The sequence below is a fragment of the Rhinolophus sinicus genome, chromosome 16, assembly GCF_057876585.1.
Source record: "Rhinolophus sinicus isolate RSI-liver-muscle chromosome 16, RSI-T2T, whole genome shotgun sequence".
Taxonomy (NCBI): domain Eukaryota; kingdom Metazoa; phylum Chordata; class Mammalia; order Chiroptera; family Rhinolophidae; genus Rhinolophus; species Rhinolophus sinicus.
In genome coordinates, this window is record NC_142516.1 from 184,669,242 (window position 1) to 184,691,700 (window position 22,459).

At 38.7% G+C, this 22,459-nt stretch overlaps 1 protein-coding gene across 1 annotated transcript in view; it reads right to left on the reverse strand.

Moving 5' to 3' along the window:
* VWA8 (von Willebrand factor A domain containing 8) overlaps positions 1 to 22,459 on the reverse strand; it is a 305,649-nt gene that overhangs the window by 282,805 nt on the left and 385 nt on the right. Inside the window, exon 2 of the mRNA XM_074329337.2 lies at positions 9,726 to 9,803. Within this exon, the coding sequence (XP_074185438.2) occupies positions 9,726 to 9,803 (78 nt within the window). The remainder of the gene's footprint in view (positions 1 to 9,725; positions 9,804 to 22,459) is intronic.

Genomic DNA, 22,459 nt, shown 5'->3' on the forward strand with positions numbered 1-22,459 from the left:
ATTTAGATCCTTTGCCTGTTTTCTACTGCATTACATGATGTTTCTCATCAATTTGTAAGATAAATTTGTATATTATGAGTGTTAATCCTCTGTCTATCATATGTGTCACATATACATTAAAATGTGATTTTTGAGTGAGGGGTTTACTACTTGAATTCGTTTTCTCATCAAACAATGTCATTAATGGTGACTAAATTACCAGGTGGATCCAAAGAAGCCTGTTTAACATATTACACAGCTCAAAAATTGTACATCTGCAATGAAAGTTGCAGAAAGCAACAACAGTCATTAACAGAAAATACAAGGCATCAAAAATTTTAAGCCATCTTGAATACGGCTGCTGGGAGAAAGAAGATCAAAGAAAAATTAAGCACTGAATAAAGATTGCTGTAGAGACTCCAGAGGAGACTTAGGGTCACCTTAAAGAGACTTAGAAGTTGATGGGACTCTCCCTTTTAAGGGCTGTAGTCTTAAAAATACATCTAAAGAAATTTCAAATGAAATCCTTTTCACAAATTTTCATGTCATCAGAGGCAATTAGTGCAACTATCAAAAATAAGGGAAATCGTAAGATTAGAGGCCTTGCTTCTCAGATTGTTTTTCCAGCTCTGACTCTATAAAGGAAGAGAAGCTTAGGTGACACCTTCCTGGAGGCCTTCTGTGTAATTTTTATCACCCGTTCATTAAAACTGACAAGTAGCTGCAATAACTGTTCCACATTACACAAATATGACATAGTTTTTTTGCACGGTGTTCTGTCGCCAATGATGTTGATGAATTTCTCAAATCTCTAAAATTATTAACAAACTAAAGACAGTCTTCCCCCACCCACCACCCACCCCCCCAAAACATCTCTCATCCTGTTGACTTTCTGCCAGAACTCATCATTTTAAGAGCACAATGTTGTAATTCTCACAGAAAATCTCTGCGGTCCCTAATTGCTTGGATAAGAGGTCAGTGTGTCCAGTAAACCCTAAATGACCTCATATGTAATTGGTCCACAGACTGCAACAAGATTATGTAAAGCGGCAGAAATGTAACTCTGAGGGCAAGTTTAAAGCTGTCTGTTGACAACGGCTCCCCTGGACACCACCTCATGAGGCAAACCCTGGAAGAAATACCAGCTTTGATACGATACAGTTTAACTTCAAGCACACAAACATGAAAGAACCTCTTTTCAAAAGCTGCCAATTTCATCTAAGCCCTGAGATTCGGTTTTCATACCAAAAGGCAAAAAAGCTTTCATTATCCACTTCAACACTTGCAGGTAAGAGGTTAGGGACTCAGATGGTAAGTGGAAGTTGTGATGGTCGAGGCAGGAGGTGAAATGACCTAGAGAATAAAAAGCAGATGAGTAACCCAACTCCTGTGTCCATTATGTGCAGGCGCTGGGCTATACGTAGATGCTGGAGCTAGAAAAATGGCCTACTGTGCCCCACACCGTGAAGACAGAAACAGTTCGAATGAGAAGGTGACAACTGAGTATCAAATATAAGCATTCATTATCTCACTCAGGCCATCACCAATTTAATAAATTTTACTTTGATGAGATAATACTGCTTTCCTGAGGTTTTTAATAGAATCTTAAGACTTCCACTTAAGGAAATTTCAAAGTCTACATGTCAGCCAGTGAGCAGGACTTCTGCCATTCTATTAGATACATGTGAAGTATGCATATCAACATTCATACGTCAACACTGTGATTTTTATTTCTTCATTACTAAAAGATAATAGTGATTTTCAGGGCTCTAAATAATAACTTTGAAAAAGGCAGAAATAAAATAGCACTGCCATGACTGAACTATTTCAGTATTTGTCAATGAACTTGCACACTTTTAAATTCTAAAAGAGTTTTCTAACATACCATTCTCCTTTCCATCCCAGGACTTACTCTAAAGAAAAGTAGCAGAGATATTGAGGCAGACTGTAAAAGCAAAATCAAACTGAAGTCAGGAGATCTGGGCTTAACTGCAAATTAATGAGTCTTCTGACCGCTTTCTTTTGAACCTACTTCCACGGCTATGAAATGAATTTCAGAGAGAATAAGAATTGCTCAAGTTCCTTTCCTTAACCAAAGTCTATCTTTCATGTTTCATTTGAAAATATTAAATATCTAAAAGGCAAAAAGCTAAATTGAAGCATAAACACAGGAAGGAAAGTAATACATTATCAAACTTCAACAAAACATCATTTCCAATTTTTTTTTTTTAAATAGCTCTGAGAGAGGAAAAGAAAACAAATCCATCAGTTTTCTCATAACTAAACCCACAGTCTCTAATCAATCATGTGATAGCAAGCCAAAGAACTGTAATTTTCCCATTTTGGAAATAGTCCCCCAGAGATGGAGAAAAAAGTTCAAAGAATACAATATTTGAACATACTTGTACTTCAGTATAGAGATGCATAAAGACACGTCACAGTATGCAATACAATGTATCTGTCCCACCGCAATGCTCATGCCGTGCAAGAGTTTGGTTAATTTAGCTCAGCCATTTATCTTATTTCAAGTTAACCAAACTTCTCACAGTCTTTTTCTTACAAATGGACACAGTTGCTCATTAGAAACACTAATAGAAACTATGTAACAATTTACTACTGGGTTAAAACATAAGCACCATCATCTTGACAGAAAAGCAACAACAGAGAAGGATACTTATATTGTGACTACAGTAGGAAAGATGATGAATGGATACCAAGCCCCCCAAAAATGCAAATTGGAGTCTAATGGATTCTCCAACTGCTTTCAATATAAACTCTTCAGATAAATTTCAAAGGGTAAGTTACTAATAACCAAACACAAAAGAAATGAAAAAATGTTGATTATATAAGAGATGCATGAAAACAGTACTAAAAATTGAAGTATCTAAACCAGAAAATGCTGAGGGTATTTCTTGGTTTGTTTTTCTGGGGTTTTCTGGTGACAATTTATGGGAGTTTTCCTATATTTAACAACAGATACCTTTGACACTTTGGGAGTTGATCAGAGCCAGTCATTGTATTGCCCCTCAGTCATTTGCAAAAATAAAAAATACAATCATTCAAAGTCTATGTTTTTAAGTTTAAAAACTGATATTGCTAAGATCTCTTGAATCCTTAAAAGTAGTATAGTCTTATTAATTCTCTCACTTATTAAGATCCCTCAAGTGATTAAGCATTTGTGACTGTGACAACACATTTCAGCAGACCCCAGATAGGAGACAATGGACCTTAGCTGCTAAAAGAAGGGGTGGATGGGCTATCATCTGTTGAGAACTGTCAGGCAATGACTATGCTTCATGTCTACGTAAAACTGGAAAAACTAGCATTGTTCCCACACTACAAGTACATTAAGTGTGATCTTTGGAAAGAAACGGAAGCTTATTTGGAGAGTCTGCAGACAACCTGAGGGCAAATTCAAACTCAAATCTATTGAGCACTGTGTGCCAAGCCCGCTCCCACATATTTCACCTCTGCTCTTTGATCTCATCCTGACAATACATCCAGGAGGTCGAAATGATCATCCCCTAGTGCAGGGGTGTCCAAACTGCGGCCTGTGGGCCAACTGCAGCCTGCAATCCATTTTTAATTGGCTCGCAGCAAATTCCAAAAATATATTTAGTTTACTTAAATAAACCAGGTGAGGCAATAAGTATTTCACCTCGAGTGAGTGTCCCGGCTGTTTGTGTATCTTACCGCATATGGCCCTTGGTGAAAAATGTTGAAAAAGTTTGGACACCCCTGCCCTAGAGTAAGGAGATGTAGAACAGTTAAGTGACTACAGAAATTAACATGTCTGAAAAAAGAAAGAAAGAAAATGAAATTCACAATCTAGAAAATGGCACAAACAAAATTTTAAACATAATTGCCCCCTCCCCAAGCAGTTGTTACCCTCAGACTATATAAAAGTTTTCAGAACTCAGACTATATAAAAGTTTTCCTATTGTCTATCAAGAGTGCATATTATTCTCCACTTCTGCTGTTTATTATAAAAAGTTAGCTACATTCTTAACAAGGAAAGACTCACAAATCAGAAAAATGAGTGATTTTTTCAATTATTATGTACCTATGGCATGTAAAGTGTTATGTTTTGCTAATTTTTCTCTAGATAAGTATAGTAACTTCAAGAATTATGTCACTAGTCTCGCCCCAGAAAAGAAAACCTGTCCATCACAGCATAATTTGGTATAACCAATAAGTCATTAAAAATAACTCCCACTTCTGGTCAGCTTATAGAGAATTACAAGAGTTTCACTTCCAACCTAACAAGCAGAGCAAATCAGTTGATCTACAAAAATCACTCTCTTCAAAACCCATCATACAGGTAAGGACACAAAGAAACCTAAATGAACTAAATTCTAAAAAGTAATCAGCGCTTTCAAGGAGAGAAGAGACCTAGAGCTCGTTTTCATTCCTGATGGAACAGCAGGAGGAGGAAGACTCTGGCACAGACGTGTCAGGATAAACCAGGTACACTTTGAACAAACCTACACTGGCCACACGTGGGCTGGCATGATACATTAACCCACTGGGAAGTCCCAGCCAGAGAGAAATCTCTACCTACCCACCAACTCTTTTCCATCGGCCTTCTCTGAGTCTACAGGGCTGTACACTTAGAACCAGATGCAGGACAGGAGCCAGAAATCTCCTTCCTGAGGCACGTGGGACCTGTCTCCTTAGTGCAAGGCAACAACCCACAGAAGGCTGGCGGAGGGACACAAAAGGTGATAGAAACCCCTCCATGCACTTCAGGTTTTTATCCAGGGCAAGGAGCAGTTCTCAAGGATGGGGCTAGGGCAGGAGAGCTGAGGAAAATCCTTCGGACATTCCTGACCTTCACTGACAGCCCCTGAAGGCTGGAGGCAGACAGGACAAGAGAGAGGAGATGCAGACAGCAGGATAAGGACTGAATGGCAAAGAGAAACCCACAGAAACCCAAATATCTGGCAGCTATAAAGCAAAGAGAGATTGGCCAGGGTTTGTAAAGCTGGAGATTGCGCTATAAAGCACAAAGAGAACCCAGGAATCTCACCAGAATTCAGATCCTGAACCCTGCTGGAGGGAAAATCCTGATCCCTTTCTCAAAACATTAAAGCTTCTTAGCTTTAAATGGAATCTAAGGAAAGCAACAACAAAGCCCAGCACCTCTGAAACCCATCCTTCCATAAAAGTAATGAGAACACTGGCAAAAGTTGTCAAAAAAAAAATCAACTTTTTCCGAACTCTAGAAATTAACAAAAGACTTTCAACAATCTGACATACATTTACCCAAGAAAAGTGGGTGAATCTCAGTAAGAACAGTGAGCTTTGTGGTGTTTTAACTTGCCCTGTTCCCATCTCTCTCCCCACCTCTGTGGTAATCTTAAAAACCAGCTGCCCACAATGGTGGTGGAAACCACTGCCAACCACTGAGGGGGAAGAACAGGGTTGGAGATCCCCAAAAGCCCCACCCGCAGAGAGCTATCCATACTTGCCCATCTAGCAGCTTCCTGAAAAGCTCCATTCTTAGAATTGGTCTTTGACTGACTCAGAACTCCCTGTGTGCAAACAGCACTACCCTGGGGCCATTGTCAAAGAAAAATCAGCACGCTTGCTGATATCACAGCTGCTTGAGCAGCAAAACCAGCTGGAGCTCACGCAAGGAGGACCAACTCTGAAAGGGAAAGACTATGAATGACATGTCCAAAGGAAGCTTTGAAAAGTCCCAGTGTATGCCTAGGGGTCTAGAACACTATGCACATGTTCAGAAGTCGGGAGAAGGGCCAAATCTCACACCATGGGCTGGCATTTCCGCTTCGCACAAGCAGGACGTAAAGGCTGAGACACACTTAGAAGCTGTCTGTGTGGCACCGAAATCATGCCCAACATTCACAGAGAAACCCTGGGCAAAGGCTGAGAGAACTTACTCATTCAAGGCATTTAAGAAATCTCTGGGGCGGCCGGATGGCTCAGGTGGTTAGAGTGCGAGCTCTCAACAACAGGGTTGCTGGTTCTATTCCAACATGGGCCAGTGAGCTGCACCCTCCACAACTAGATTGAAAATGGTGACTGGACTTGGAGCTGAGCTGTGCCCTCCACAACTAGATTGAAGGACAACAACTTGGAGTTGATGGGCCCTGGAGAATCAAACTGTTCCCCAATATTCCCCAATAAAAAATAAAAAAAAGAAAGAAATCTCTGTTCAATCATTACCTGACCACTAATCTACCTGAGCTGGAACTTCAGAGGCTGCACATGGCAAAGAATAGAGACTTGAGAAAAACAGTCACCACACAAACAAACAGCAACAATGGCAAGGAGCAAAAACAAAACTTGGGGAAGGGAGGAATCTGATTTCCAGAGTTGCCACATTAACTATTTATTATGTCTGCTCAACAACAACAAAAATTGTGAGAAACACAGAGAAATAGGAACATATTGTCCCTACACAGAGAAAAAAAAGCAGTCAGTGAAAACTATCTCTGAGGAAGCCGGGCATTAGACTAAGTAGACAACACTTTAAATCAGCTATTTTAAATACGTTCAAATACTTAAAAAGAAAGCCTGTCTATAAAATTAAAGGAAAGCATGACAACAACATCTCACCAGAAAATATCAATAAAGACATAGAAATTATTTTTTTAAAAAAAGATCCAAATACAAATTCTGAAGTTGAAAAGTACAAGTGAAATTTAAAAATTCACTGGAGGGACTCAACAATAGATATGAGCACGCAGAATAATCAGCAAACTTGAAGTGTAAGAAACAGTTTTAAAAAGAGAGAAAGAGAATAAAGAAAAAGTAAACAGGGCTTCAGAAACCCATGGGACACCATTTAGTATACTAACATACACATAGCAGTAGTCTCAGAAAGGAAGGAGAGAGAGGAAGAAAGAAAAAACAATGAAGAATAATTGCCAAAATCTCCCCCCAAATTGATGGAAAAACATTCACCTGCACATCCAAGAAGCTCAACAAACTCCAAACAAGTAAAACTCAAAGAGATCTGTAATTACACATACCATAGTTAAACTATCAAAAGCTAAAGCCAGAGAGAGTATCTTGATAGCAGAGAGAAAAGCGACTCATCACATAGAGGGGATGCTTGACAAAATTAGTAACTGACTCCTCATCAGAAACTATGGAAGCTGTAGGCAGTAAGAGGACATATTCAAAGTGCTGAAAGGAAAAGAAAACTGTCAACCAAGAATTCCATATCCAGTAAAATTACTTTACAAACAACGAGACAAAATTAAGAAATTACCAGATAAACAAATGCTGAGAGAATTCATCACTAGCAGATCTGCCTACAAGAAACACGGAAGGGAGACCTTCCTTTGTGCTGAAATGAAAGCACACAAGACAGTAACTCAAATCCACAAAGAAGGAATAGCAGTAAAGGTAAATGCATACATAAACAGAGAGACAGTATAAATATATTTTTGTCTGTAACTGTTTTATCTGATTTAAAAGACAACTTCATAAAACTATAATTATATAATTGTGTCAATAAACATTTACTGTATAAAGATATAATTAGTATGACAATAACAGCACAAAGGAAGTGGAAGAAAACAGAGCTATACTGGAGCCAAGTTTTTGTATACTATTGAAATTAAGTTAGTATAAATCTGAACAAGTTTGTCTTAAGTTAAATTGTTAATTGTAATCCCTAGAGTGACCACTAAGGAAATAACTCAAAAAATATATAGTAAAAGAAAAGTAGGACAGAGTGGAGAGGACAGAGTGGAGAGGACAGATTGTAGAACCATTTGGGAACGAGTAAATGGAAATTTGTTAGATGAAAGTGAGACAGTCTCCATCAAGGAGCACTTAGTCTCGTGGAAGAATCTGAAGAGTGAACCAAAAATTATTCTGTATTGTACCCAATGACGGGAACATAGAATAGGGAAAGGAGAGTGGCAGGAGATGCGGCCGAGACTAGATCATGAAAGGCGAAGACTGACCTTTGTTCCTAAGGTATCAAGAGAATCATTTAAGGACTTTTGAGAAAAGAAGTGACATGATTTTGTACAAAGAAGTGACCGTGAGTCATTAGGGAAATACAAATGAAAACAATGAAATACCACTTCATATCCATGAAGATGGCTATAATAAAACAGACAGATAATAACAAGCGTTGTTGAAGATGTGAAGAAACCGAAATGTTCATACATTGTTGGTGAGAAGGTAAAATGGCGCAGCTTCCCTGAAGAAGTTTGGTTATTCCTCAAAATGTTAAACATAGAGTTCTATATGACCTAGCAATTCCACTCCTAGGTACATACCCAAGAAAACTGAAAACATGTCCACACAAAAACTTGTATATGAAAGTTCATAGCAGTATTATTCATGACAGCTCAAAAGCAGGAAAAAAACAAATGTCCATCAACTGATGAGTGGATAAACAAAATGTGGTATATACATACAATGGAATATTGTTTAGCCACAAAAAGAAATGAATTACTGATACATGTTACAACATGGATGACCCTTAAAGACATTATAAGTTATGATAACATTCTGAAATAAGCCAGACACAAAGCCTACATATGTATGATCCCATTTATCTGAAACGTTCACAACAACAAATCCACAAAAACAAAGTATGTTAGTGATTGCCAAAGGCAGCGGGTCGGTGGGTTAGAAAAAGGAGGAAACAGGGAGTGACTAGTAATGGATATGAGGTTTCTTTTGGGGGTGATGAAAGTGTTCTAAGCTAGATAGTGGCATGGTCGCACAACTTTGTGAATATACTAACAAGGTCTGAGTTGCATACTTCAAAAAGGTGAATTTCATGGTATGTGAATTATACGTCAATAAAGCTGTTATAAAACAAAAACCATGATGAGGTAGCATTTTGCACATAGTAGAAGTAAAACAAAAAGACTAGAAATCCCTTAGTGCATGTTGGAGAGCATGCACAACATCACTGTGGGTCAGAGGGTAAAATGGTACGATTCCTTTGGAGACCTGCTTGGCAGTGTCTTATAAAGTTAAACAGGCACCCACCCCTATGACTCATCAATTCAACTATTTACTCAAGAGAAGTGAAAATTTATGACCACATAATTGTACAGGAATGTACACAGCACCTTATTCATAACAGTCCAAAAATGGAAACCATCCAGACGTCAAGAAGAGAATGGATAAACAAAATGTAGTATACTTAGGATATAGCCAATAGACTAATACTCAGCAATAAAAAACAAACTGATAGGAGCAGCCACATGGGTGAACCTCAAAATCATTATCTTCATGATTTTTTAAACAAACCATGCTATATGATTCTATTTCTATAAAGATGAAGAACAGACAAACCCAATCAATCACGGCAGAAAAAAGAACAGTGGTTTCCAGGGCAGGGCAGCCGGGAAGGGGCTCAAGAGCACACTCGGTGATGAATGTAACCTTGGTGCTTATACAGGTTTGTAAAATTGTCAAAACCAAAATAAATGTTTAAGATCTGTGCATTTTATTATATTTAAATTTTATGTTAATTTAAAAAACCCAACAGTATGTGAAAAAAATAAGTGTTTTACTGAAATATTCATGGGTGAAGTGATATGCTATCTGGGATAGGTTTTAAATTCTCCAGAACAAAAAAATGGGAGCCAGGTAAAAGAAGATAGGCATATGCTGATGAATGTTGAAGCTGAATGACAGTACATCAGGTTTACACTATTTTCTCTAGTTTTGTACATCTTTACAAATTCACATAACGAAAAAGTTAAAAGTTATTCATTCATAAATAAATGACCATTTCTTACTGTAATTCTGTGGCACAAGTTCGGGGCTCTTAGGAGTTTTCAACTTGTAGGATACGTCTCCAATATTAACTGTATCACCTAAAAAGACAATAAAGAAACACAATCATTACAAGAGACAACTGAGAAAACCATACGCTAGGCCTTTTGCAACAACGACTCTCCTGACCCACAGAGAACGGTGCGCTAGGAATACACCACACGTCAGTGTGTCAGTCTCCGCAGACAAACCTGTCTTGTCAGGCACGATGCTCGAAATCTTGTGCCCAAAGTATAAATTATGGGAAAAGACACAGGAGGCATCGGTGAAATTGGCACCTTAAATGCTACGTTAGCAAAAAAGGTGACGTACCATAAAATAGGCTAACCAGTTTTATTTTCTCATTAATAGAAGTACTAATAGGATCAAGGATGACACAGAAGGAGGTGTTTCGTTTAGGCTCTTCCAAAGCATCCATGGGGGGTATTGTAAAAATGTATCTGCAACATTTTTACATCTTTGTATGTTCTTTTTACTACCTACAACTTCAAGTTCTCTCAATATTGGAAAACTCAATATTTCTAGGTACATAAAAAGAAGAAAGCCTCAGGGGCATATATACCAAAAAGTCCCACAGGAAACAAGCAAAATAGAGAAAAGTTCTCAGTAACTTCCACAAGGTTCTAATTGTTTTTTAAGTAACACTAATTTCTGGTGGATCTTCTAAAGTGCAGGACTAAACTGAACAATCTCTGCTTTGCTCCCTCCAACAGCAAAACAGGCATCTTGCTACTATCAGCAACTAGAACGTCATTTGGAGAGGGCTCAGAGACACTCGGAGAAAGAAACTGTGACACATCTCAAAACCGCCAGTTTCGTGCTAGTGAGGTATTCTGGAGACTAAGGCCCTAGGTCAGGGTGAAAAGACCAAGAGCCAACACTTGTAGAATGATTACTATCGTCCAAGTACTTCACACATCCCCAAAACAACCCCATGAGACAGACTTTACAAATGAGGGAATTTGTGATCTGTGGGGAGAAAAGTTTTTATAGCTGAATAAATATATTATATTACAGGCATGTGGTAAATTGAGAGACAGTAGAAACACTGTAGAATACAGGTTTGGTTTCAGATACAGAAGAAATGCATATGTAGAGTTCAATTGTACATACAAATCAATAGAGTTTTCCTCTGAATTGGTTAATCTGCCAATACTTGAACACTGGCAATTTGGCAAACAATGTTATAGAGACATTATTTCTGTCGTTTTGTTTAAATGTAAACTGTGAATAAGCACGGTTCCTGTGAGCTCTTTAATGTAACTGCTGTAACCAAAGCCCACCTCCAAGTAGCTCGGTGAAAGGGCACTGGGGTTTCAGCTACAGCAGTTACATGAAATAACTCACAGAACCACAGGGTCACCAATGAGACCCAGCTCAGGAACTCATCCACAGCAGCCAACAGCAAATGGTCACAGCTACACCCCAGGATAAACACGCTGAGATACTGTCCCGGCACCACAAAATCCATGGGACACCATGACCAGAGGACAACTCCTCCCATGTAACTTGGATATCTTTCAAACCTGTGAAAAGGTGGGAAAACACTATCTTAAGCTGCAGAAATCATGGTTCTTCATCTTTCATCTGAAGTCTTCAGATGCATCTTGTAATAACAAGAACATTGCCGTAAGTAAACTGTTCCTGCAGCCTGGGCGTACGCCCTCGTGACTGGGCAGGGGCGTTTAACTGGCCGAGCCTAGGTTGTACCCACAGCCTGGCTGCCAGGGTGCAGGTGGGAGGAGGGACCAACCACTGTGTTTCCAGAGTGGAGTCAGGGCCCTGTTTCCCGTCAAGACTCACAGCACGGGATTCCACTTCTCTCTTGCTCCCTGTCCCCCCTTCACCCTGTTTTCCTCCTACCTCACTACGACTTCTCAAGTCTTTGCTTCTCTTCTTCCTCTTCTCCTCAGTGTCTTAACATTGGGTGCAGGGGCCAATTCTAGCCTCTTCTAGTTCATCTACGACTTCTCCTTGTTGAGCTCACCCAGTCGTATGCCTTTAAATGCAGCTAATGTATATTGCTGGGTCCAAATGTATATCTCTAATAGGCATAGTAAACTTCACATATTCAAAACTGCACTGCTGACCTTTCCACCAAAATGTGCTCTCCCCACAGTATTCTGCAGTTCCGCTAAGGGCACTTAATCCTTCCAGTTGCTCAGGCCATAAACCTCGCAGCCATCCTTACCTTTTCTCTCTCATTCCCCATCAGAAAGTCCCACTGACTGTCTTTAAGGTATATCCAGTATTGCCCACTTTTCACACCCTCTACCACCCATTGCTGACCCAAGCCAATTAGGGGTTTCCTACTTCAATCATTTTCTCATTTAAACAGCATTATGTCTCACCTAACAGACCTCCTGTTTCACCCCTTGCAGCCTACAGTTTATTCTCAACAGAGCAGCCACAGTGATGATAATAAAATAGCAACCAAGTAACGCCAGTCCTCTGCTCAACCCTCCGGTGTTTGCAGTGGCCTAAAAGGCTGGTTCTGAGGACGCCCCACTTGCTCTCTGACCGCATCTCCTACTAGTGTCTACTGCAGCCTCGCGGGTCTCCTCACTCTTCCTTAAGCATGGCAGACACATCCTCATTTTACGCTTTTGCACTGGATTTTCCTACTGACTGAAATGTTCATCTTAAACATATACATTTATCAATCAGGGTCCCAGCACGAAACAAATGGTACATTCCGACTGAGTAACTGAGGACAGTATAATGAAGGAACCATGTATGAAGGTGTGGGCAGAGTCTAGGAAAACCAACAGGATGGTGCAGTGCCCTGGGACTAGGGTTTCCAGGCGGGAATTCCCGCCCGTTCTCAGGATTTTTTTGCTTTCCCATTCCTGAATCCCGAGAAAAGTTGGTAAGGAAATTGGGAAAATCAGCTCCTTGAACCCAGTAATACCCACAACGGGAAACAAACGTACTACTCACAATATATCTATTAGATATTTTCCCTATTTATTGCTACCGTTTCCAGGAGGAATTCCCAGCCATTCTCAGGAACTTTTTTTTTCGCTTTTCCGTTCCTGAATCCCGAGAAAAGTTGGTCGGGAAATTGGGAAAATCAGCTCCTTGAACCCAGGTGGTTGGTAGTATCGGCAGTCACTTTGTGGGAACGATTCATCGTGGAGAACAGAAAACAGTTTATATCTCGGGATTCGGGAACGGGAACGCGAGAAAAATTCCTGAGAACAGGCGGGAATTCCTGCCTGGAAACCCTGGGACTAGCAGTTACAGAAGCCGGTACACCCCTAGGTCTGAAGGAGCACGGGGAAAGAGCCAGCAAAGAGAGCGAGCATATTGAGGAAGCTTCCTAGGAGGAGCTGTGACCCTTGGAGGAGGAAGACATCAAACCCATGGTGGTCACCTGGCCAGGAGGGAGCGGAGGAATCTACACGAACCAGACACCGACATAAGCAAAAGGAGAAACAGACAAATCTAAAATCATACCCCAATATTTTAATGCATCTCTCTTAGTAAATTGATGGAAGAGCAAGGACAAAAATAGAAGGATACAGAAGGGCAGATAATCGCTTTTCGACCTGCTGGCTAAGAGTAGAAGCAAGGACTGAGAAGATGTGAAAACATTATTAGCCACTCAACCTAAATGACCTTTACACTACACCCAACAATAGCAGAAGGCCTATTCTTTTACATGGGAACAGTCACCAAAATAGATCATAGGCTGGACCATAAATGCAAGTCATAATACATTTCAGAGGATTGAAACCATACAAAAATATGTTTTCTGATCAAAATCAACAACAAAAATCTGAAAATAACTCGAAAGTCTAAACATCTAGAAATCAAGCAACAGGCTTCTCAAAAAATCCAAAGAAATCACAACGGACACTGGACTCACTAATAAGTAGGGCAGCGCCGCCTGCTGTGGGCAGAGGACAAAGACCGCCCACAGGGACTGGGCACCCGCCCGCCGGCCTCCGCTGAGCAGCTCTGGGACACCTCCTGCTGGATACCAGGCTACAGCTTCCTGAGCCAGCTAAGCCATACCGGTGGCCCAACTCTGCCTCCGTGTCACTAACGTGTTAAATGTCTACTTTCGCTCATCTCCCTCTCCTGCCGTCCATACCTGTCAGTAGCTCGCTGGACACTTGAGATATTCCAGAGACACCGCAACTTGAACGTGAGAAAAAGCGAACTCTGTGTTCTCCGTTCTGTATCATCCAGCCATCGCCAAGCAGCTCTAACTGTTGTACTCTGACCTCGCGACTATCTCCTCAGGTGAGGCCTCCCACACCTCTCCCACCCCACGTGCCCGTCACACTCCTCAAACCTCTCACCTCCCCATGAGCCGCCCCTCACTTTTCCTTTTGCACCACCTCCACCTGCCCCAACAATGGATCACTCCATTCCCACCTTTCCACTACCGTAGTATCTGGCTCCTGCTTCTGTAATAGCATTTCTCACACTGCATTAGTTATTGGTTTTGTCTCCTCCACAACAATGGCCCTTAGATGAGGGTACACAAACACGTTCCAGGGGTACAGAGCATGGCAGTGTTACAGGGATCCGTTTTCAGACCTCCCATGTGCTCTTCCCTAAGGTTGATCTGCGAACAGTTCCTGCAGGTTCTCCATTCCCAAGGCCCTTTCAGGAGCCCTTCTCCCTATTATTTTCCTATGGGATGTGGTGCGTTGAACCGGGGACCACCCGGACATGTTAAATTATATTTTAAGAGAAGCTGCCTTTAAAAACTACTCGAATCAACATAAAGCTGTCTAGGAATTGTTTTTCCATGGCTTATATATTTCTGCTAAAGGAGTAGCTTGAGAACTGACTGAAGTATCTTGGCCTGTGTTGGCCTGTGTCAGGCACAGTGCACTGCAGGGTGGGGAAGTGAGTGAGTCAGGCACACCTCGTTTCATTGTGCTTCACAGATGTTGCATTTTACAAATTGAAGGCAAGACCCTCCACCAGCAAAAAGAACACAACTCGCCTCATTGCAATACCTGCTTTAATGAGGTGGTCAGGAGCCCACCCCACAATCGCTCCGAGCTACTCCTGTTCTGTCACATAATCCAAGATGGGAGAACTCAGCGCAAAGAAAGCTCTGAAAACTGACTTTGCACATACTTAAAGGTAAGCTATTTTCTCAGTTTTGCTCAGTTCTTATCTTGAGAACATGCTATTCACGGGGGTGGGGGGGGGAAGGCACCTCAAATACCTGAAGCAGTACACATCGTTGATGCTCATCCATTTTAACGCAACTGAGAGTTTTCAGAACCACCAAGTTTTTCACAATACATTGGATAAAAAACACAGAAAAAAACGTTTAAATGTTCCTTTCAGATCAGATGTGTACCTTTCAATATGATAGTTAAAAATTTATTCTCAAATATCATCATGAAATATCCATTCAATTATAGTCATTCTTCATCTTATAAGGTGCTATTTTCTAAAGCTTATTGTGAAAAGGTTATATACCGTGTTTCCCCCAAAATAAGACCTAACCGGAAAAAAAGCCCTCCATGATTTTTCAGGATGACATCCCTGAACATAAGCTCTAATGTGTCTTTTGGAGCAAAAATTAAGGTAAGGCCCTATCTGATTTTCAGGAAAACGGGGTAGTAACCACTGACCTAATTAGCTTTGTTTCACTAAATACAAATCATGAGGTCGAAAGAAACTGAATTAATATTTCTGACTTTTTTTTTTTGCCATTTTTAAAAAATTTATTGGGGTGACAATTGTGTGTTCACCATCCAGAGTCAGTTCTTCTTCCATCACCATATATTTGATCCCCCTTACCCTCATCTCCCACCCATATTTCTGACTTTTATACATGATTTTAAATTTTTCTCTAAAGCCCATACATAGTTCATTACACATTTTATAAACAACAGCATGCCTTCTACCATAATCCTCATTATATAAATAATTTATTTTAACTGATATTATATTACTTCATTATAAATTAAAGAACAAAACTGTTATCCTATATTATGAAATAGCTAATTTAAAATATGTAAGCACTAGATTCCTTTATTCTTTGCTTTACTGCACTTAGTAGTTTAGCCTACAAAAGGTGTCCCATAATTTATTTTTCAGTGGTTTTTTAACATTCCTTAAAATATATGTTAACACATTCATTTGAATTGAAAGGTAAAAAATACAGTTCCTGTCACAAAGTCGAATTTAGTTGATTGGGATGACAGTACAGACTACCTTTGTTAATTATGAAAACTTTAAGAATTGAATAAAAAAGTATTTAAACTGTGATAAGGTAAAAGCATTTTCTCAAAAAAAAAAAAATGATTTGGCAAAGGTATGCTAAATGAAGGTTGTATTTTTACCAACAATTTCTGAGTACATTAGATTAAAAAACAGCCTCTAAGTGAGAAAGAAACCATAGCCATTTGGTTAATTCTGCTAAAGCCTTTTTAGTGAACCACCCATAAAATGAGACTGGAGTGATTCAGTGACTTCCTGCAAGTCAAGTGGTTTCTGACACTTTGTTACCTACAAAAATTTTAAAAAGACTGTAATAAAGTTGTCAGTTGATACAAGGTCATTAAAAGTAACATTTTTGATAATAAATCAACATATTAGTGTCTCATAACTTAAAAGGTGTACAAAGAATTGAGTAATAGTACTATATCAAAATTCTTTACATTTTCACAATCATTAATATTCAACTAGGGAATATTAATTATACTAATTAATATTCAACTGGGGGAAAGGCCACCCATGTCATTAACAGGCATTTTTCCACAAAATTTTAGTCTTTATGAAGATTTGGAACAATGTGTTCTAATAATTGTAATGATAGAAACATTTTAACATTTAGACATTTTTGTTACAGAAAAGTATAATAAAAATAACACTTTCAGGAATAAAAATATATTAAGTTACAATTATGAGGAGTAAGTATAATTGAAATACAATTTCAAGGAGACAAAGCAACAATGTAAATTTTCCAACGGAGCTTTTTATCTATTTTCAAAATAGAGATCCTAGCTAATAAATTACTAAGCTATTCTGATTCCATTTAAAAGCTATACTTTAAAGAGGATTGTAACAATTCTTGTTTTAAATGTCAATATTTACAATACACTGGAAACATCACGCTCGGCACCTATTTACTCTTGTTTGGAAAACTTGTAGATATCAATCTAAAAATGTTCAAAGGGACACATATTTGCAAAATCCTTTTAGGAGGTAAGTGAAAAAAATGTTTTTAGATCACTGCTCAGTCTGTAGGACCACAGTATTTTATGGGCAGGGCCTACATTTTAATCACCTTTGTGCCAAAAACAATACCTCAAACCAAGCAGGTATTCAATACATGTTTGATAAATGAATAAAAAAATAAGTGATTATAGTTTTAAATTAAATTTTGTTTTCTTAATTATTATTTTAAGATCTGGTTCATGATTTTCTACAATCTTTGAGCACAGCCCACCTTTCAATATGCTCAGAAGTCAAGCCATCTGTAAAGAACTTGTTTAAATGAACTATTAATTCATTTAAATAAGTATTAATCTAAAGGGGAATAAAGATACTTATAACAACAGATAATATAACTTAGGCAGAAGAAACTGATGTATGCCTTTCTTCAAATAAACTATTCTGGTTAAGTGCAATCATTTTCAAAAAAGATTTTAGTTAATAAGATACTCATAATGGAAAGTGTTAGAATAACTAGAATACAATTTAAAAGTACAAGTTGTTAATTTTAAAAAGTACAAATTGTTATGGAATATGCTGCTTAACATTGAATTGCATTTATTACAAATAATGCAAAAAAGCAACCACACATAACGCAGAGTAACCTAAATCGCTGAGTATACAAACTGTCACATAAATACTACTACCAATAAATTAAGTTATGTGCTTTATTCAGGCATGGAGAGTATGTACTTGAAAATTAAGAACCCTGAAAAGAATCCAAAAGATAAAAACCTTCCAAATGAAATTAAATTTAAGACCACATCTAAAGTAACAAGGCTTGATTTTATCATTTGTAACAATCCTAACTTAGGGCGATTTTCCAAAAATGTATAGAAAAATAATTTCTGTATATAAGCTAACACTTAATAGTATCTTCTATGTAACACTTAATCTTGTACAGACTGCTTTAGACATTATTCACTTTATTTCAGGTCATTTTTGTAGACAGACGTTTTGTTTTACATGCCCTTTCTTTCCCCTTTACTTTTGTCAATAGACTAATTCCTCCCTCCAGTGGAGAATCCATCCCATTTGGTTTGCGTAGAGTTTATACTACTCATCCCAACCTTTACCCCTGCACTGAAGCCCCCAGAAGTAAGTACCCTGCACAAGCCTCACCAGACCATTCCACCCTCTAGCCACAATGTTTTAGAGATGGGCACATGATCTTGGCTGATAAGAGTTCTCTCCAGGATTTTTGTCAGAGCTTACAGGAAAAGATGTTCTCTCATCTTCTGACACTGAATTATAAGGATCATGAAAGTCTGGGGCTGTCCATAAGGTTATCACTGCTGCCACTTGAAAAAATGCCTGCTAGACATTGAAACCAGCAGAACAAAAAGTAGATCCAAAAAATGGAGAATGGAAAGTGGGGAGGCCATGTAGAAAGGCAGCGAGAGCCCAAGCCCTAAAGAGTTGAATATCCTGCATCTAGCCCGGCCTGAAGCCACTGGCCCTCCCACCTTTGAGAACCAAATAATATGCTTTTCTGTGCACATTTCTGTCACTTAAAACCAAATGATTGCTAACTAATACAATTTTTGTAGGTAAAGGCAGGCAGAGCAAGTGTAGCAATCCCTATTGTACAAAGAAGATACATGCTCAAAGAGGAATATAGGACATTTTGTCCCTGAGGATATTCTGAAAACAAACATTTTAATCAGAATAACATTACATTCATAAATTTTCATCAAGTAATTAGCATTCAGGAAAAAATTAAGCCAAAGGATTCCTTTATCAATTTTTACTGAGTACATTTCTGTTTCTTTTATTTAAAGCATTATTTTAGAGTGAAGATCTGTCAATAACTTTTTTGTCCATCTAGAATTTTACCAAATATGTCATCTACACCTCTGTTTTCCTTTGTGGCCATCAGCATCGGTGGAGTACCAAAAAGATTTTATTCTTTCACCAATGTTTAACCAATAACAAATTTTGCAGTACACAGCATTGTCAGTTTTATTTTATATTGTTAGTTTTTAATAATTCTTTAAAAAGTTTGTATGACTAATAGTTTTTATTTCTTAGCTAACCCATGAGAAATCCGGATATTTTTTTCAGATAGTTCAAAGCTGTTATACTGTCAGGATCTCTACCAATCTCAAAAATGCTTTTTCAGTGATGCATCTTAGACACATCTGTGGTAGCCCATCTAAAAGGTGCTTTTAATGCTCTCATTCCCTTCCAAATTGTAAACTATAGATTATGTTAATGAATAGACACACTTTAGGACATTCAGCTCTATGAAATGCACTCACAGTTCACTGACTTGTAGCTTTGACAAAGAAGCTGCTTTAGTTCAGGGTTTCCCAGCAACAGCATCACTGACATTGGGGCTGGATAATTCTTTGTTGCGGGGCTGGGCTGTGCACTGCAAAATGTTTAGCGGCATCCCTCGCCTCCATCCACTAGATACTAGTAACTAGTACCCGTTCCTCCTAGTCATGACAACCAAAAATGTCTTCAGATATTGCCCAATGTTCCCTGCAGGAGGGGAATCACCCCTGGTTAAGTGTCACCTTTTTTTTTTTTTTTTTTTTTTTTTGTGATACAAAACTTAGACCGAAGAGAAAACCAAATATATCAGTAATTTCCATGTTGGTCTGCATGTCTCTAATACAGGTTTTCCCAGTGATTTATTAGGTTAATTGTTCTGGGATTTTACTGCTAAGCTCTTCAATATACAATAGGGTCACAGTGTCCTCAGGGTCAAAATAGTGCGCTACAGATTCAAAGTAGTTAATAATTTCCCCAAAGTTAACACCTAGTAAATACAGTGCAAAAACTGAACCATAGCATAGTTTTTCCCTTTACGCCATATCTCAGTTGAAGCCACAGTTGTATATTTACCCTCCCCCAAGTCACCAATTCTGTTGTAGCCCAGGGATATACTCTTCAAATCACAAAAATGCTTAGAGACAGGTATTTATTGCATTGTTTATATATTCAAAGTTAGACAACCTTAATAATCAACAAAGGGAAATCGGTAAACAAAATCTTATATAGGTAAATATATGAACTTAATACTTATTTAAAATAATCATGTTTAGCAATATTCATCACTATGTTCATATGGTCACAATAACGGCTAAGTGAGAATAAATTATAAAACACACAGGAACGCCATTTTTTAAAAAACAAAATATGTTTGTATAAATAAATAAATATTGTATATATTATAAAATCTGATAGAATTAACACCAAAAAGTTGACAATTATAAATTTGTGTGTGAGGATTATGTTTTAGGGGATTTGTCTGTATATTTTGCTTCTCTCCATTAAACATAGATTTCTTGTACAAAAAAGGTATTTTTAAATATTTCTATTAACAATTTATTTCACACACAAAAGTCATAAAGCTAAAACAGTGAATTCCTATGATAATAATGACATTAAAGAAAGGACAGCACTAAATAAGTCCTGGTGGTTTATAAAGTTATGTTTCCAGGTTGACCATTTGACCCTGATCTACGGTCTATCTGAACCCATTCAACACCAGAGTCTTTTACTGAACCAACTTGCTAGGCTTCATCTGTGGAAACACTACAGTAATTTTTATTGAAAACGCTTTGCAGTAGCTAACTTCCTGTTAACCTCTTTGTTCCTAAAACCAAGACAATACTACTATGAAGTAAAGACATATAAAGAATTTACAATACCTATAAAATACAGACCTTCCAATTTTATACCCATATGGATTTCTGTTTTTATAATCAACATGTATTATTCATGTATGAAGAACAACTTTTCTTTTTTTAAAAAGTTCATAGGAATTAACTCTGTTCCATCTGCCTACCCAAATAGTTCTAATAGTTCTCAACCTAAAAGGAATTGGTTTCATTTCTTCTCAAGCCAAGGAAACAGACTTTCACATAATTGAAAATATATATACTAAGAATAAAGAAGCTGACTTTTATTGAACATTAATATGTGCCAAGGATTGTATTGACTAATTAAAGCCTCACAACAACCCTATGAGATATACTCTCTTTATCCTCATTTTGCAAAACTGGACACAAAATTAAGTAACTTACCCTCAAATCTCCGTAACTAGGCAGTGCAGAAATGTACTACAACCCAGACTACGAGGTCTGACAATTAAGTTCAAGAACTTGTTATAATGATGTCGCTAACCTTTTTTGATATCAGAGGGATTATTCATTATGAATTTTTACCAACTGGACAAACAGTTAACCAAGTTTACTATTTGGAAGTGCTGAAAAGGCTGCGTGAAAAAGTTAGACAAAAACGACCTGAACTTTTCACCAACAATTCATGGCTCTTGCATCATGACAGTGCGCCAGCTCACATGGCACTGTCTGTGAGGGACTTTTTAGCCAGTGAGGGAGTTTTTAGCCAGTAAACAAATAACTGTATTGGAACACCTTCCCTACTCACCTGATCTGGCCCCCAGTGACTTCTTTTTTTACCCAAAGATAAAGGAAATACTGAAAGGAAGACATTTTGATGACATTCAGGACATCAAGAGTAATATTAGGTTGGTACAAAAGTAACTGTGGTTTTTGCAATTATTTTTAACTTTTTAAACCGCAATTACTTTTGCTCCAACCTAATACCAGGGCAGCTCTGATGGCCATTCCAGAAAAAGAGTTCCAAAATTGCTTTGAAGGGTGGACTAGGCGCTGGCATCGGTGCATAGCTTCCCATGGGGGGTACTTTCGAAGGTGACAGTAGTGGTTGTATGCAGCAAGGAGGTATGTAGCACCTTTTCTAGGATGAGTTCATGAACTTACTTGTCAGACCTGGTATTTAACTCCAAAACCCAAGTTACAGATTATGCTACACTTCTACCCTTGACCTCTGACTTCCAGAACAAAGCAGCAACAAACAAACAAAAACTCAAGGAGCAAAAAACAAAGGAATAAACAAATACCCTAGAAGTCACAATAATTGCAGGAACAACATTCATCCCTTCCCTTAACCACACAAATGCTCTGACTCCAACACAGGACAAGAGATTCCTAAAACCAGTTCAAGTGGAGCCAAAAACTGCGGAGCTTAGCAATCAGAGCACGGGATTCTAGTCACTAGTTAGCTGTGTGACCTCCAACAAGTGACTGTTTCTTCTGGGTCTCAATTACTTCAGTTGTAGAGTCAGGGGTTTAAAAAAAAAATTAAACTGTAGTTGTCAGCTGTCAGAAAATGGGAACCTGTGAGAAAGGAAACCTGTAAAACTTGGAAAGGCTCGTGGACAGTCCCAATGCCATGCACAAAGCGTTCTTTGGCAGGAAGGCACAGTTCCAAGCCGCCACCAGCTCTGGCCGGAGCGTGGCACAAGCCTGCGTCTCGGCCCTTGGGACTCAGAGCAAGGTCAAGGCTGGCTTTCAACACCTGTGGGGGCTGCTGCATTGCCCTTTGCTGTAGCATAACCACGGCAGACTGTGGGGGTGAAAACAGCGGCGGGGGAAGGAGACAGCACTGTGCCAGGTCATCAGACCCCGGAGGGGACCGAAAGGGGCCCCGCGGGCGCAAACGC